The sequence below is a fragment of the Condylura cristata genome, unplaced genomic scaffold (assembly GCF_000260355.1).
Source record: "Condylura cristata isolate star-nosed mole 26May11 unplaced genomic scaffold, ConCri1.0 scaffold00009, whole genome shotgun sequence".
NCBI lineage: Eukaryota > Metazoa > Chordata > Mammalia > Eulipotyphla > Talpidae > Condylura > Condylura cristata.
The window spans coordinates 11,615,033-11,629,012 of NW_004567110.1; the positions used below are offsets into that span (position 1 = coordinate 11,615,033).

The following is a 13,980-nucleotide window of genomic DNA, read 5'->3' on the forward strand; positions in this document are numbered from 1 at the left end:
ATCAGGGAAAAGCGAGCCAGTCGTAGAGTCTAGAGCTTTTTCTGAGAGAAACAGGAAGCATCTGAGGGTTTCCAGCAGAGAAGTGATGTGAGCTGATGTATTTTTAAAAGCATGAATGCAGTGACCAAATGAAGAGCAGGAAAGCAGCTGCCTTTTCCGCAGCGAAAGGGAGATGAGGCTGATGGCAAACTGGGGTTGATGGCCGCTCTAAGGTTTGCTCTCCTGTAATGCTTCAACTAGATTTTTCTCCGTTCAGTGTGTCCAAAACCAGCGTGAGCCACAGCCGAAGGGCAGGATGTGTGCTGGGCACGCTGCGCCTGCCATGCCTTCCTCCCCCAGCCAGACCATTCCTGTCAGGTCGCGCCGGGCACCCAGGCTGCCTGTGTGGTTAACACTGCCTCTCGGGATCGGGATCCAGGAGCAGCCAGGACCCCCTGTCTGCTCCCTGTCACCCTCTTGCCTCCTTAAACACAGCCACAAATTATTGGCACCTGGGCTAGAACTTGCCTGGCAGAAACAGTCATTTCCAAACAAGACATTTTGCTCTGCTCTCTGCTTCTCTTGTGGCTGAGGGCACAGACTCCCATTGGTGAAGTCATCTGGGTAAATAAATCGCTTGATACCTCCTACTTCTCCAGTCACACAGCTCTCTTAACACAGAAATGAAATTACTAAATTCCACCCCCTTAACCTCTAGTACCTACAGCTTGTACCTGTGGAGAAATATGCTAATATAGAAAGTAGACCTACATAGTTTACCCCCAGCAATGGCCTCATCCTGGATATTATTTCTCCCGTAATGTTAACAGCTGGTAATCTGTCACAATGTGATTTCTGACAGACACTTTCCAGTCCCTGTTTCCCAGACATAATACTACACGATATGGCTACTCCTTTACATCAAAGATTGACTCCAGCTACAAATTTGGTTGACCCTGACCAATTAAAGTCCTGAAGCCGGGCTCCTCCACCTGTTGTGCCGGTCACTTAGCTGAGACTGAGCCACAGTCTCCTTTGGTCACCTGGCGAACCCACCTCATCGGGTTATCATTGAAGCCTGGACAGGGACATTCAGGTAAAAGGCATGGACTGTAGTTGGCATGGAAACCCCCATGACTGTTAGCAAGACTGCCCCATTGATGCGACCATGTGAGTCATAAAATGTACCAACATTAACTTATCAATAGAGCTGCTAAAGGTCTTACAAACAGAATAAAAGAATATTAAAATTTGAAAGCTTTACAATGTTTGGTTGAAAACACAAAAATCAAAAGACAGGGGCTCTGAAGATCTGTGAACTAGCCGTTCTTTACCTGTGCTCTTCTTGGCAATAATTTTAGTAAGTGATATTGTCTATGCTGTGATAATAATTTGTGGTGTCTAGTCTTTGTAACAGGCCCTGTTATGAGTGCATATGGATATAATCCTCACAGAACCTCTCAAGTAGTTACTGTTAGGCATATTTTACAGATGGGGAAACCCAGGCAGACACTGGGGCTCTGGAATCTCCAACCTCAAATATGATAATATATAGAGAGATCTGTAAATATGTAGAAATGCACGTACTAATAACTGTGACCAAAGGGCAAAATCTAGCCCCCTCCATCTTTTCTTGTAAATGAAGTTTTATTGAGACACAACCACACCCATTATTTACATATTATTTAAGTCTGCTTTGTCACTATGTACAACACACGAAACCTAACATATTTAACCTAACATATTTACTCTGGACTTTTCACAGAAAATGTTTGCTAAGCTTTGAAATCAACTTTAAGATTCACTCAACAAACAGGGCTTAGAAGAAATAATAGTATATAATACAAATGCCTCTTTGACATTTACAGTGACTTTCTATGCACGCATCTCATCTCATTCGCATCACAAGGCTGTGAAGTAGGTAGTGTTTTTATTCCAATTTAGAGCTGGAGAGGCGAGTTTCAGAGAGGTCGATGGCTGATACCAAAGGCCTGCCAGGACCCTCCAGGGCAGGGGCCTGGGGTCTCCATCGTCCACCTAGTCCACCACAATGCTAGGGCGAGTGGGTATGAGGGGACTACTTGCCAGATGAGTGACGGTGGGAAAGGTCCCAGGTGGCTCCTACTCTAGGCTCTGTCTCCGGAGCCCACAGCTGCCTGGCAGCCAAGAGGGACTTTCTTTTGAGACAGGAGTAAACACAGGCTGGATGACTTGTCATCCTGCTATCCGGTGACAGGGGTGTGCTGCTCTATTCCAACTCCTTGCTCACAGAGCAGTCAGACCCCAGGCTGCTTGTTTTCCTTCCAATGCACCGTCACAGCCTTGAGAGTTTTCCTGTCCTGTGATGAGTGCATTTTTAGACAAGATTGACACTGACACCCTCAGGAGGTAGGAGTCACATGGAATCCGGGTATTGGCTGGGTTTCAGACAGCTCTGCCCACCCCCCCACCCAATGATGAGTCACAGCGCACCGCCTGCCTGCCCTTCCACCGAGCCATCCAGGCTCTTGTTTTCTTTCATCTTGCTTTGTGCAGCTCATGTGAGGCTCAGGGTATTAATAGAACCTCAGCTTGGCCCTCTGAGTCTTGCTGTTGGTCAGAGAGATAAATGAGAGGCTTGGCCAGTCCCTCTGTGCCATTTTTCACTCCTTTCCACTGTCACGTGCCGGGAGGTGACAGTTGAAGCAGATAGTTCCAGGGTGGCCTGTGCACCGGCGGGACTCAAGGCTCTGGTGGTGTTTGGGCTTCTTGCCTCGCTCAGCGTCGGTGGGGGCGGGGCGGGTCAGCTGCTGCTCTCCAGCCTGGGCTCACCAACCCCTCCTAAGTTAACAAACCAGCCCCACCTTTTCTCCCCACCCTCTCCCAGCAAGAAGACTGACTCTCCCCGAGTGTGTGGGGACACAGAAGCCAGGCAGGAAAAGGTTTGGGTGGGTATTTTTAAGCAGAAAGTAAAATTATGTTCAGGAAATTAAAAGTCTGTCTGTGGTTTGACAACCTCCTAAGAGTCTCTGTGGGGATGAGATTTTTAAACAAATGCCTTGGAAGCAGAGGTGCTTGGAATGGGCTGGGGCTTGGATCCAAAAGTCCTGGTTCTCCTCTGCAGTCCAGCTTTTAGAAGGTCACTTGCTCGCGTCCTGGATTCCAGGGCCCAGCATTGTGTCACTGAGCCCATGTGAAGCTGGGCTGGAGCCTAGCCAGGAGTGACGCTCCTTGAGAGGACATTCAAGCTTTAATATAAAGGAGGGGTCTGGGCTTTCCAAATGCAATTTACCCTGTAAGTCTAAGGCTAGTTTCTTTTCCTGAGGGAGCTGCTATGTCTTGGGGAAATTAAATGCTTTCAGTTATATGAGGCTTTTCTGTTTGATAATTCTGAGAAAGCATGAAGTATGTTGAGAGGACTTTGCCTCACTTTGCTCATCTGTGAAGTAGGTAATTCTAAGGCCCCCTTCCTGTCTAAAGTTTCACTCCTCAACATGGAATCTTTGATACTCTCCAAAGGAGCAGGTTACCTAGATGAGAAGAGATTTCTCTCATCTTCTGTGATTGGCCTCTCTCTACGGGAAGTTGAGTGCAACGGAAGATTCTAATTAGTAGACATTTTTACTGAGTGCTTTGTATGGAACATTCACAGAGGGTAACTTCTACTACCTTGGAAAGCGCTCATCATTGCTGGGCGTAAGGTGTCTTGAGGGCAGGTGGTACCTGGGAGGAGGAAGTGCCAGTGGCAAGAACTCCCACTGGGAGTGATTATGAGAACCAAACCTCTGCAGGTCAAAGGAGGTCTGTTCCCTTCAGAGTACCTCAGCTTTGCTTGCTAAGAGCAAGTAGAATTCACCCAGGCAGAAGCCAAACTCTATTTAAAAGGAACAAAAACAATTAAATCACCATCCTGATTTCAAGCTTCAAATGAAGCTTCTTCCACTTGAAGCATCTGCTTTCTATTCGCCGCGTCCCTGCCTCCCACCCCCTCTCCCAGTCAGCCTGTATCTGCATGTCATGTGACTCCGAAGCAAAGATTAGAGCAGAGAAATATCTCTGTCGTCTAAGCCTGGCACCTTCTATTTTTATCCACAGCTGTTGGAACTGATAGCAAAGTCCCAGCTCACCTCCCTGAGTGGCATAGCCCAAAAGAACTTCATGAACATTTTGGAAAAAGTGGTACTGAAAGGTGAGCTCGATTTCACCCCTTTTTACAGGCCAGCAGATGGGCACGTGGGATTTCCAGTGGAGTGGACATGCCACCCTATTTCAGGGAACCAAAGTGGGTGGAAATGAGCTCTAGGTGCATTTCAGAGGCCCCCGATTCCAGTTCAGGGAGGAGTATAACTCGTGAGACCATCAGCCTCCTGGCCTGTTCTGGGGATTGTCCACCCACCCTGCTGTAAACTCAGGCTTCTTGGAGTGAGTTCATGTAACCCAACAGGGCCACCAACCCACTAGTGCCAGATGCCCGGGAAGTACAACTGGGTGCAGGCAGAATTGATTCCTAGCTTCTGACAGCTGTGCAGAACTTCAGGCCTGTGGTTCAGTCAACTCATGATGCGTTTGGAGCAACTGAGACTCATGAGAAAGACTAATCTGCCCATAATCACATGTGGCTCATCCAGACAGGACTCAAGCCCAGGCACCCGGCCCCCAGACCAGTGCCCCCACCACTGAGCTCTGCCAGAAGGAGGCTGCTTTCAGAGCCCGTGATTCACAGGGCTGCGAGGACAACAAAAGAGGAGTCTCTGTAGAAAGCAGGGAGAAGAGAACAAAGAGGGGCCTAGATCGTGGAAACCCTACCCAGTAACCTTGAGTCCAGACACTCGGCCAAGTGTGAAATAAACACTGGTGAGAACGAAGCCATTTCCCTGGAGGCGGTACGCAGGTTGCAAAAGCAGAATAGAGAAGAAAGGCCCGCTTATAAAATAGAGGGTGTTCCAGGATCATAACTCTTATTTTTTTCTTCCCCACTTAAGTCCTTGAAGACCAGCAAAACATTAGGCTAATAAGGGAACTTCTGCAGACTCTCTACACATCCTTATGTACACTGGTCCAAAGAGTCGGCAAGTCTGTGCTGGTCGGGAACATTAACATGTGGGTGTATCGAATGGAGACGATTCTACACTGGCAGCAGCAGCTGAACAGCATCCAAATTACCAGGGTAAGCAGGAACGCCCTCCTTCTCCCCACAGAAAAGGCTCCATCGGTTCCTCCACTGGCAGCAGCCAGCCTCACCAAGTCTTGGAATCCACGGGCCTATTCTGAGCCGATGCCTAGCTTGGGTGTTGAGGGTGGGCTGGGGCTTCCTGAATAGGGGAGGGTGGGAAGAACTTGGCCAACCTGGAGCAAAGCATATGAAAGATGGCATCCCACTTGAACCTGCTGGGAAAGCTGGGAGCTTGGCTGGGGGGGGGAGCCGTTGGCCTTACCCCTTCAAGGTCTGGAGGGTTCGAAATCTCTCTGCTCTGAGATCTCTCCCTCAAGAATGTGTGGTGTACAGCTTTAAGATGCTGCCTGGAATACCATAGAGCTATGTTGGCAATGGCCTGGAGAACTGATACCAAATTTATAAAATTCTAGTTTCAATTACTAATAGTGTGGTCAAGGAAGCCTTTGATTAAAGATTGTGGAAATGCATGTTGGAAAAGAAAAAAGCAGTTCTCACTCAAAGCAAAACAAAATAGCTCCCATATTTTAGTGTGAAAACATAAGTTGGCCCTCAGCTCTTGTTCTCTTTGCAGTGAGGCAAAAAAAAAAGGTGAGAAGGATGCTGCTGGAATCTCCGAGGTTTCACTAATGGACAGACACACTCGAGCGGCTCACGCTGCACTTGGCTTCCTTATCTAATCACTGACCACGCTGCTCTAAGTGGTTCCGGGACGGAAGCTGATAAAGATTGGGTCTGCCCCATCTCTCGAAAAAGTAACAAGAAAAACCTCTTTGACCTCTTTTCAAACTGAAATTTTCAAACTGCAGAGTCCTTGACTTCACTGTTAATAACCTTTCTGTTCTTGAGTTGCTTCAGCTTGGAAACAGAAGGAATAATTGAACTGTGTGAGTTCCTTAGACAATGTCCTAGACTGCTATTCACATATACATCACACATCACAAACAGAACACAAGTCCAAATACTCTTCTCAAAGCTTTCTCAGTTATTTGATTCTTTTAAGAGAGTGGGAGTACTGTGAACATTTAATGGATGCATTTGAATAATAGACCCCATTCCCAGCTCTTACCTGTAGGCATAGTTTGACAATATGAATTTTAAGGCCCAAAATCTTAACATCTCTCACAGAAAACCCACTTACCCCTTCTGTGTACTCTGGCCTTCTCTATACTGCGGATTTACAAGCCTAGCACAGAATCACCCAGGCAATGATATAAATGAGCAAAAGCCCCTTGTGTCTCCAGGACATCATCCTTCCAGCGGTATTGGGGCGCCCCTTTAGAAGGCCACCCTTGCTCAGAACTGGCCTCCCCGTCCCCTCACAGGGGTCCCCCTTGCCCACACACACACATTTACCTTACTTCCCCAGAGTCTCCCTGACTTGATCTGTAGGAGCCCTGGGGAGGTGGCTATTGTCACCTCCTCATGGGGCGAGAGTGGGTTGGTAAACAGAGGAGGAGCTCGATGGCTTTGGAGTTACAGCGCAATCAGGGGCAGAGCTGAGGCCAGAACCCTGGACTCCTTATTCCTAAAATGGTGACGATTTCTTAACATCAGTGCTTTCCAAACTTTTTTCAATCCAACTTTCTTCCAACTATTTATTCAACGATCCAGCTTTTTGCAGTCCTTCTAAATCCAGTGGAATCCTACATAAGGCAGGTCCAGCACCAAAGTCTTTTCGCTCTCCCCTCTGCTCCTGGCCCTGCAGCCAGGCCCAGCTCTTCCCTGGACTCTCTAAGCCTGGTCTGGCCGTGGGGCTTATAAGCGCGCTGTCTCCTCGGACCCCCTAGCCTCTTGGAGCCACTATGTCAGAGCAGGTACAGCAAACTGAAATCATCCCCTCCGTGTGCCCACTTCCCTGTCTCCACCCACTACTTTGTGAACCCCACCAGAAAAGGACATTGGCCATGTCGTCTCCTGCTCTAGCCCCTCTGCCTGGCACTGAACAGTAAATGGAGCTTAAATCTTAGATGAATGAATAAATGGTAGAAGGGAGCTTTCCTCCCTTTGGTTTCCTGAAGCACCTGATGAACATTTAAAGGAATAGTGGGAAGCACTGCCTTGTTTTATGGGTGATGATGGAAATTTACCAGCTGCAGGATTTGGGGCAACTTACTCAGTCTCCAGGCTCACCTTCCTCATTTGAAAAATAAGTCCAGTAACGGTTTGCATAGCCCTGGTGTGAGATATTCAAAATTAGTGTGTAGAAAGCACCGGAATAGTGCCTGACACGTGGTACATATTGTAGAAGCATCGAGAGTTATTAGTGAGGGCTCTGCTGTGGCTGGCATCCTTCTAGGTGCTTCACATGTGAATTAACTCAGCTAGTGAGTAGCTGTAGGAAGATGGCGAATATTTCTGCACGGTGTGCTCTGGACTTCTGTGCTTGATGTCAGCCACTCTGCCCAGCCACACTGTATATTCTGCCTTATTTTTACATGAGAAAAATTAGACAGAGTAGTTAGGAATAACCTGACCAGGACATCATCACCAGTAAGATGTAGTTCAGGGACCCCCCCACCCCAGGCCTGTCTACAGAGGTTGCGCTTTGCCACTACACTTGAAACACCCCTTCTCAGCCCTCCTGGGCTCCAGGCGTGGTGCTCGGAAGCTAAGGACCCAAGAAGCTTTTCACACAAATACTCAACGCCACATAAGAAAAAGAGCCAGGAAAAGAGAGACAGAAGGGACTTAATTGCTTCCCTCTGGACTGTGTTTTTAATAGTTTGGACCAAAGAGAAATATGTTATTCCACAAAAATGTTAAGGTGACACAGTGATTGCTTTCTGTTTACCAAAGTTCCACCAGTATCTTCTCATAATCCTGTTCTCCTTCAAAATTCCCTATCTAATTCTGTGGAGCCAATTTTTATTGGCAAAAAAATTAATACAGTTAAGATAAAGGGGGAAAAAGAGAAAGAACTGGTTTTAAGGGGGAAATGATTAGAGTATATAATGTGTAATGGACGGGTTAGTTTTTTGAAGCATGGGGCAGGGAGAGGTCTGGGGTGGACCTAAAGGATTTTAGCCAATTGCTAGATTGCAGGCGTAAGAGTGTTTTTTCTGTTATATTTTTATATTCAAAAAGAGAAAGCACACAAGCAGTTAACCATTTATCAAGCTTAAGGGCTCAGCATGGGGTCTGGGCAAGGATTTTGGAAAAGTTCAGGTTGAAAATTTGAGTGAACTCTGCCAAGTGGACCTTAATAGGAGTTCATGTAATAATTGGCCTGGGACTTTTAACCAAAAAAGTAGATGCTTTGAAGTGCTGGAAACAGAAAGAAACTTTCATGGCAGTTTTATTAGCTGCTGTGATCAGCAGCAGATGATAAATGACAAAATAGGTCTGGGCCTGCACAAGCCGGCAAGATCCTGAATTTTTCAAACAATTGAAAGCTCAGTCCAGCGGCCTGAGCAACATAAATTGTCCAGTCGGGGACACTTCTGGTGCTCGAGGTGGCAGAAGCTCGTGAGTCTGAGATTATGGGAGCTGGAAGGGATCTTCAGAGACCTCTGGACCAGTCCATCCGGCCAAGGGCAGATGGAAGCCCCAACTTCCCCAGGCCACCTGGGGCCCAGAACTGCTCCCTGTCTGTCCTGTGCTCTCCCCTGGCAGTCCCTGTCCTTCACAGTCCAGCTTCCCACACGTGGCCCCCTAAAGCCCCGTGTGTTCAAACCCGGAGGCAGCTTGGACCGTTTTATTAGACCCTACAAATTCAAGGAGAAACTAACTTCATATCCATTCCCAGGCTAAGGTAGGGTTTCTTTAAGCTGAATGTTTTTGCCTGCAACCCTCAGAGAGGGGCTCAGTGACAGAACACTGAGCTAAAAGCAGTAGTTTCAACTCCAGGACTGGGAGAAAGGCAGAGCCGCCCATAGGTCTGCTCTGACTTCTTGCCCAGAAGGCAGCGTCCACTGCTGTTGGCAAACACATCAGCAGAGGCTGCAAAGGGCCTCTGATCGCACACCGAAGGCAGAGGCCCGCAGCTGCCCCCTTGCGGGGTGCCCTGCACCTCGCTGATCTCCTGCCGTCCTTCTCCCCAGCCTGCCTTCAAAGGGCTCACCTTCACCGACCTGCCCCTGTGCTTGCAACTGAACATCATGCAGAGGCTGAGCGACGGCCGAGACCTGGTGAGCCTGGGCCAGGCGGCCCCCGACCTGCACGTGCTCAGCGAGGACCGGCTGCTGTGGAAGAGGCTGTGCCAGTACCACTTCTCAGAACGGCAGGTGGGTGGGCGCGCCCCGCCCCCAGCCCAAGGGAGGGGGCCACCCTCCAGGCTCCCTGGTTTGACTGCAAAACAGCAGCCAAGACAGGTCATTTCTCTTCTAGATGGCTAGAAGGCTGGGAGGACCATGACCTTCCTGACCTGCTCACATTTTACACCTTGCTCCCTGAAATTCAGTATGTGGCCCTGGTTCTTTTCTCTAGCAAAGAAATCTATGTGTTGATGATGTTTTTACAGCCAAAGTACTTGGGCAGATGTTACTTCCTTGTATCCCAGCACCCAGGGCAGGGATCCTTAGACTCTCTTACTACCAGGGAAGGCTGCAAAAGGCAAAGGGACATGCAAACGCCTGAGGCAGTGACTGTCCTGAGGAAGCTGACCTTGAATTATGTGGGTCTCCTCATCTGGGCCTGTTGCCTCTCCTCGCCCTCAGGACTTTTTTGCCAACTTTTCTTCTTCTTCTTTTTTTTTTTTTAAAGAATTATATATTTATGCATACCAAACTGGGTACTGGCCAGAGGTGCAAGGGCGGTGAGAGGATTCACCAGAGACAGACCTGGGGGCAGAACAGGCAGATCCACGAGCTACACTGTCGAGGGGAGCAGCAGGCAGGTCAGGAGAGGTCTGCTGTGCCATGTGGTTCAGCTCCGTGGCTGGGGATCGAACTTGCCCTGAAGCGGCTGCAGCCAGCTTTACAGCGCTACACTTTTACCTGCTGCTCAACCAGGGAGAATCTCCACCTTGTGAGTTCTACAAGTTCTGTTCAGGAAGCCACTAATAATTAGATAGAAAATAGGACCACTGTGCCAGGCAGTTACTGTATCTCCCTGGAAATAATCCCTGTAGACTGTAACAAAGTAAAGGGTGCACTTGTTTCTGAACTCACTAAACTTTAAAGGACCATCCAGATGCACTTTAGCAGAGGTCACTAGGAAGCTGTCAGCAATTACCTCCTCCTTTTCAAGACTGGCTAAAAGCTCCAGTTTAACTGGGTAGAGCCAGGCTATTTTTTTTTTTTACCTGGGTGTTGCCAGGGTTTACATGAAAAGAGGAAAAGCACAAACCAACTTTTTAATAAACTCTCCAGCAACTGCTTTGATTTGCTTGCTGTTTAGATCCGCAAGCGATTAATTGTATCAGACAAAGGACAGCTGGATTGGAAGAAAATGTACTTTAAACTTGTGCGATGTTACCCACGGAAAGAGCAGTACGGAGATACCCTTCAGCTCTGCAGACACTGTCACATCCTCTCCTGGAAGGTACGTGTCTTTGGGGCAGTGTGACTACCGAGCCCCTCGGATCCGGTCGCCCCAGCACCGCAAAGCCCAATCTTTTCCTCCTCTTCCCCATGGAAGCCCCAGCTGAAGGTGAAGGTTAAATCCATTCAGTCTCTGGGGAGAGAAATTTTCAAAGACCTGCGTTTCCCTTCACTCCCTTATGTATATTTTTTTCCCTGCAGCCTACCTTCCCATCTTCTGCACATACATCCACGCACGCAGCTCTTTAGTTCTTCCAGAATGTTCTGGCAGTTTTGACAAAGGGAGGCACTGGTGAGGTTGGGCAGTGCCTCGTGGCGCTGCAAGCCTGCCAGATGCTTCTGAGAACTCAGGCCTAACCGCGATGTTCTTTTGCAGGGCACTGACCACCCATGCACAGCCAACAACCCAGAGAGCTGCTCCGTCTCGCTTTCGCCCCAGGACTTTATCAACTTGTTCAAGTTCTGAATTCCAGCACCTGACGACACTCCACAAGGGTGCCCCGGCTGATTGGATGTTTGGGAATACAGAATTTGGACATTTCTTTTGTAAATAGTGTACATTTTAAACATTGGCTTGAAACGTCCAACATAAGTCATGGAGAGGACATTGGAGGAGAGGCGTTGCTGGCTGGGAAGTTAAGAGTATGGACTTCTCGTTAGAATCGATAATGGAAAAGTAGAAATACTGTAAATAAACTTTTTTTCCTAATGATTTTCCAGCAAGACTCAAGGCAGGAATTGTATTTCATTGGTAAAAATGGAATTCTCTTGCTGGTCATTGACACTCCCTTACAGTTCCCTGGAGATGTGGAAGAAAAGAGCAGAACTCAAATACAAGACCGAACAATGCTTTGTTTACAATGTGAAGAAAGAAAGAAAGAAGGAGAAGAAGCCCTGCAGATGAGAACTCCCTGGGCTTTCGGTTTTGATTTGAGGGTTTGTTTTGAGCAAAGGAAGCATCACGATCTTAAACCACACGGGCACGGGGCTCATTTGCTGAAGACGTCACACAGAGTCTACCTCGGAAAGCATCCAAAGCTCCCTCTGATAAAGTGCACTGGCCAGTAGGCAGTGTCTGTTCTTCTTGTTTTTTCATCCTATAAAAAGTGATTTAAAATGGGAAAGGGTATCGGAGGCGATTCTTGCCGTGTTTCTGACTTCCTTTTTAGGTGCACTCCCTCGCTGGAGTTGTCTCTTGGAGATCATCCCCAAAACACACCTGCCCATTTTCCTTGCGTGTTTTAGCTCATTGGGAACTGCAGTCGGGGAGGGAGAATTCCTGCCACAGAAAAGACAGGCTTGGTCACCCCATAACTGTGAAGACTTTCTTATTCCTGCTTAACTTCTTGGCTTGTCTGGGTTTCTTTTGGTATCTTCACGGATAAGCGTATCTCTGTGGCCTGGTCAGAGCCAGAATGCTGATAAAGCTCATAAGACAGGTTTTATACTGAGTTAAACGTTTTGCCAGCCGCTGTTCCTCTTGGCTGGTGATAAGCTGAAGCTTTCTTTTCTTGGTGTCCCACATCAAAATTGAGTCAACCTGCACTAGGCTTCTTGCAAGGTTGACAAAACAACGTCTGGAGTTGCGGCCAAGTAGGGAACAGACGAGCTGTGAGTCCATCCTAAACTGACTTCACTCCAGGGGATCTTGCTAGGCGTAGATCTGCAGGTACTTGTGTGGAGGAAAGGAAATCTCAGGACTGAATGGGTTCCTGGCCAAATATTCCTGGGAGGGATGGGGACTATTTGTTTTTTACTTTTTATAGAACTTTGCTTTCCTACAATGTACATATCTTTGCAGTTTATTTGCTTTGTGCTTTTTTTATTTTTTGCACTTAACTTTGCCATCCTGCATGGCTTTGGCACAAAAAAAAAAAAAGTGAAACCAATAACAACATGGTTCACATTAATGTTGAGGACAGTATATTTTTAAGGCTCGAACCTTGGGGTTGGAAGAGAAAGATGACTAAGTAGTAGAAAAACAAGCCAAGGCACTGGCCATGTTTCCAGGCCTCCTTGGTCAGGTCAGCTGCGCTCACTTGCCATTGTGCCTATATCAGAGCTTCTCAGTGTTGTTGTTGTTTTCCATCATCCTCCTCCTCGAGGGAAAAAATATCTTTGAATTTAAATTCTCCTTAATGAGAAAAATTATTAAAGAAGGAGATCTTGTTGGGCAAGGCTGTGCTCTGATGGTCACAGCCCACTGTGACTCCAAAGGTCACTCAGTAATACCTACGGTTGTTTTGCGCACAAGTCAGGGCACATTGAGAAAGTAGGGCCTCGACTTTGAAATGAAAAGGCTAGCTCTCCCCTAGCTCAGACAGTTTTCCTCAAAGTCTCAGCTTCCTTACAGATGCCAGATGGAATTGGGCAAGGGGGTGTTAGGGAGGCTCTGGAGGGTTAGTGCTCCATGGCCTGCACTTCTCCCCACCCACTCAGGACCGCAGCCCCTTGGGGCTGAGCACGGCAGTGGAAATGCCTCTGCATCTGTGGGTTTGCTGTCTCAGAAAAGATGCCTGCTGTGCATTGTGCGTAGAGACCTAGCAAACCAGCCTCCTTGGGCAGCCGTCATGCCCGTGAGTCCACACGACACCCCAAGCTGCAGGAGCATTTGTGCAAGACCACCCTGACCCCAGATGATCAGGCTGTGGTTTTTGGAACTTACTTTGAGGGTAACTCTGGGCGCTCCCCATCTCCTAGGGCATTGTTGGAGGGAGTGCATGCAGAAACAAGAAAAATACTTAGTGGGAGTTAGAAAGGAAGAAACCAAGCTGTGTGGTTCTCTTTCGTTGGAAGAGGAGAATGAGGAAGGAACTAGCAGGTGGAGAGGGAGCGGGAAGGGAATGGACGGGGCATGTCCCTGATGCGGCTTATGAAGGTGATAGGAAGAGCGAGGAGGGCACAGAGCTTCCAAGCCAGCACTGAGAGCTAGCTCATATGTACATAAAGCAAGTTTTAAAGAAAATTCTTCCCTAGGTACTAAATCTGTAGCATTTCATTGGCAAATTCTCTCAGGACAGCAAGAAAGAATCCTTGTGTCAGAAAGTTACTCTAAATGCCAAAAGAAGCACAACTATGGAAACTGATACCTACTTACCCCCTCCCAACTCTAGAAAGGAGCATTCAAAATTGGTGTCAAATCTTAAGTCAGACTCAAGAGAAGAAAAGAGTTTGGTCCAGGCTCATGTGAGCAAATCAGCGATTTGGTACAACTAGCAATGAGTCTTGAGTCCCCTGAGCGCAAGGCACAGCACTTGGGGGAAGGAGAATTCGTGAGCTCATTCTATCATCAGATCCAGAGCAATCCACTTGACATTCTCAGCTAGCTCGTGTTGCTACAACAGGTTGTGACTTGGAACTCTGGAG

The 13,980-nt window shown here is 47.8% G+C and overlaps 1 protein-coding gene across 1 annotated transcript in view; it reads left to right on the top strand.

Moving 5' to 3' along the window:
* Nucleotides 1-12,503, top strand: part of FBXO32 (F-box protein 32) — a 29,001-nt gene extending 16,498 nt beyond the window's left edge. Inside the window, exons 5-9 of the mRNA XM_004679604.2 lie at nt 4,054-4,147; nt 4,941-5,125; nt 9,175-9,357; nt 10,472-10,615; nt 10,991-12,503. Of these exons, the coding sequence (XP_004679661.1) occupies nt 4,054-4,147; nt 4,941-5,125; nt 9,175-9,357; nt 10,472-10,615; nt 10,991-11,080 (696 nt within the window). The 3' untranslated portion in view covers nt 11,081-12,503. The remainder of the gene's footprint in view (nt 1-4,053; nt 4,148-4,940; nt 5,126-9,174; nt 9,358-10,471; nt 10,616-10,990) is intronic.
* Nucleotides 12,504-13,980: the final 1,477 nt, after the last annotated feature.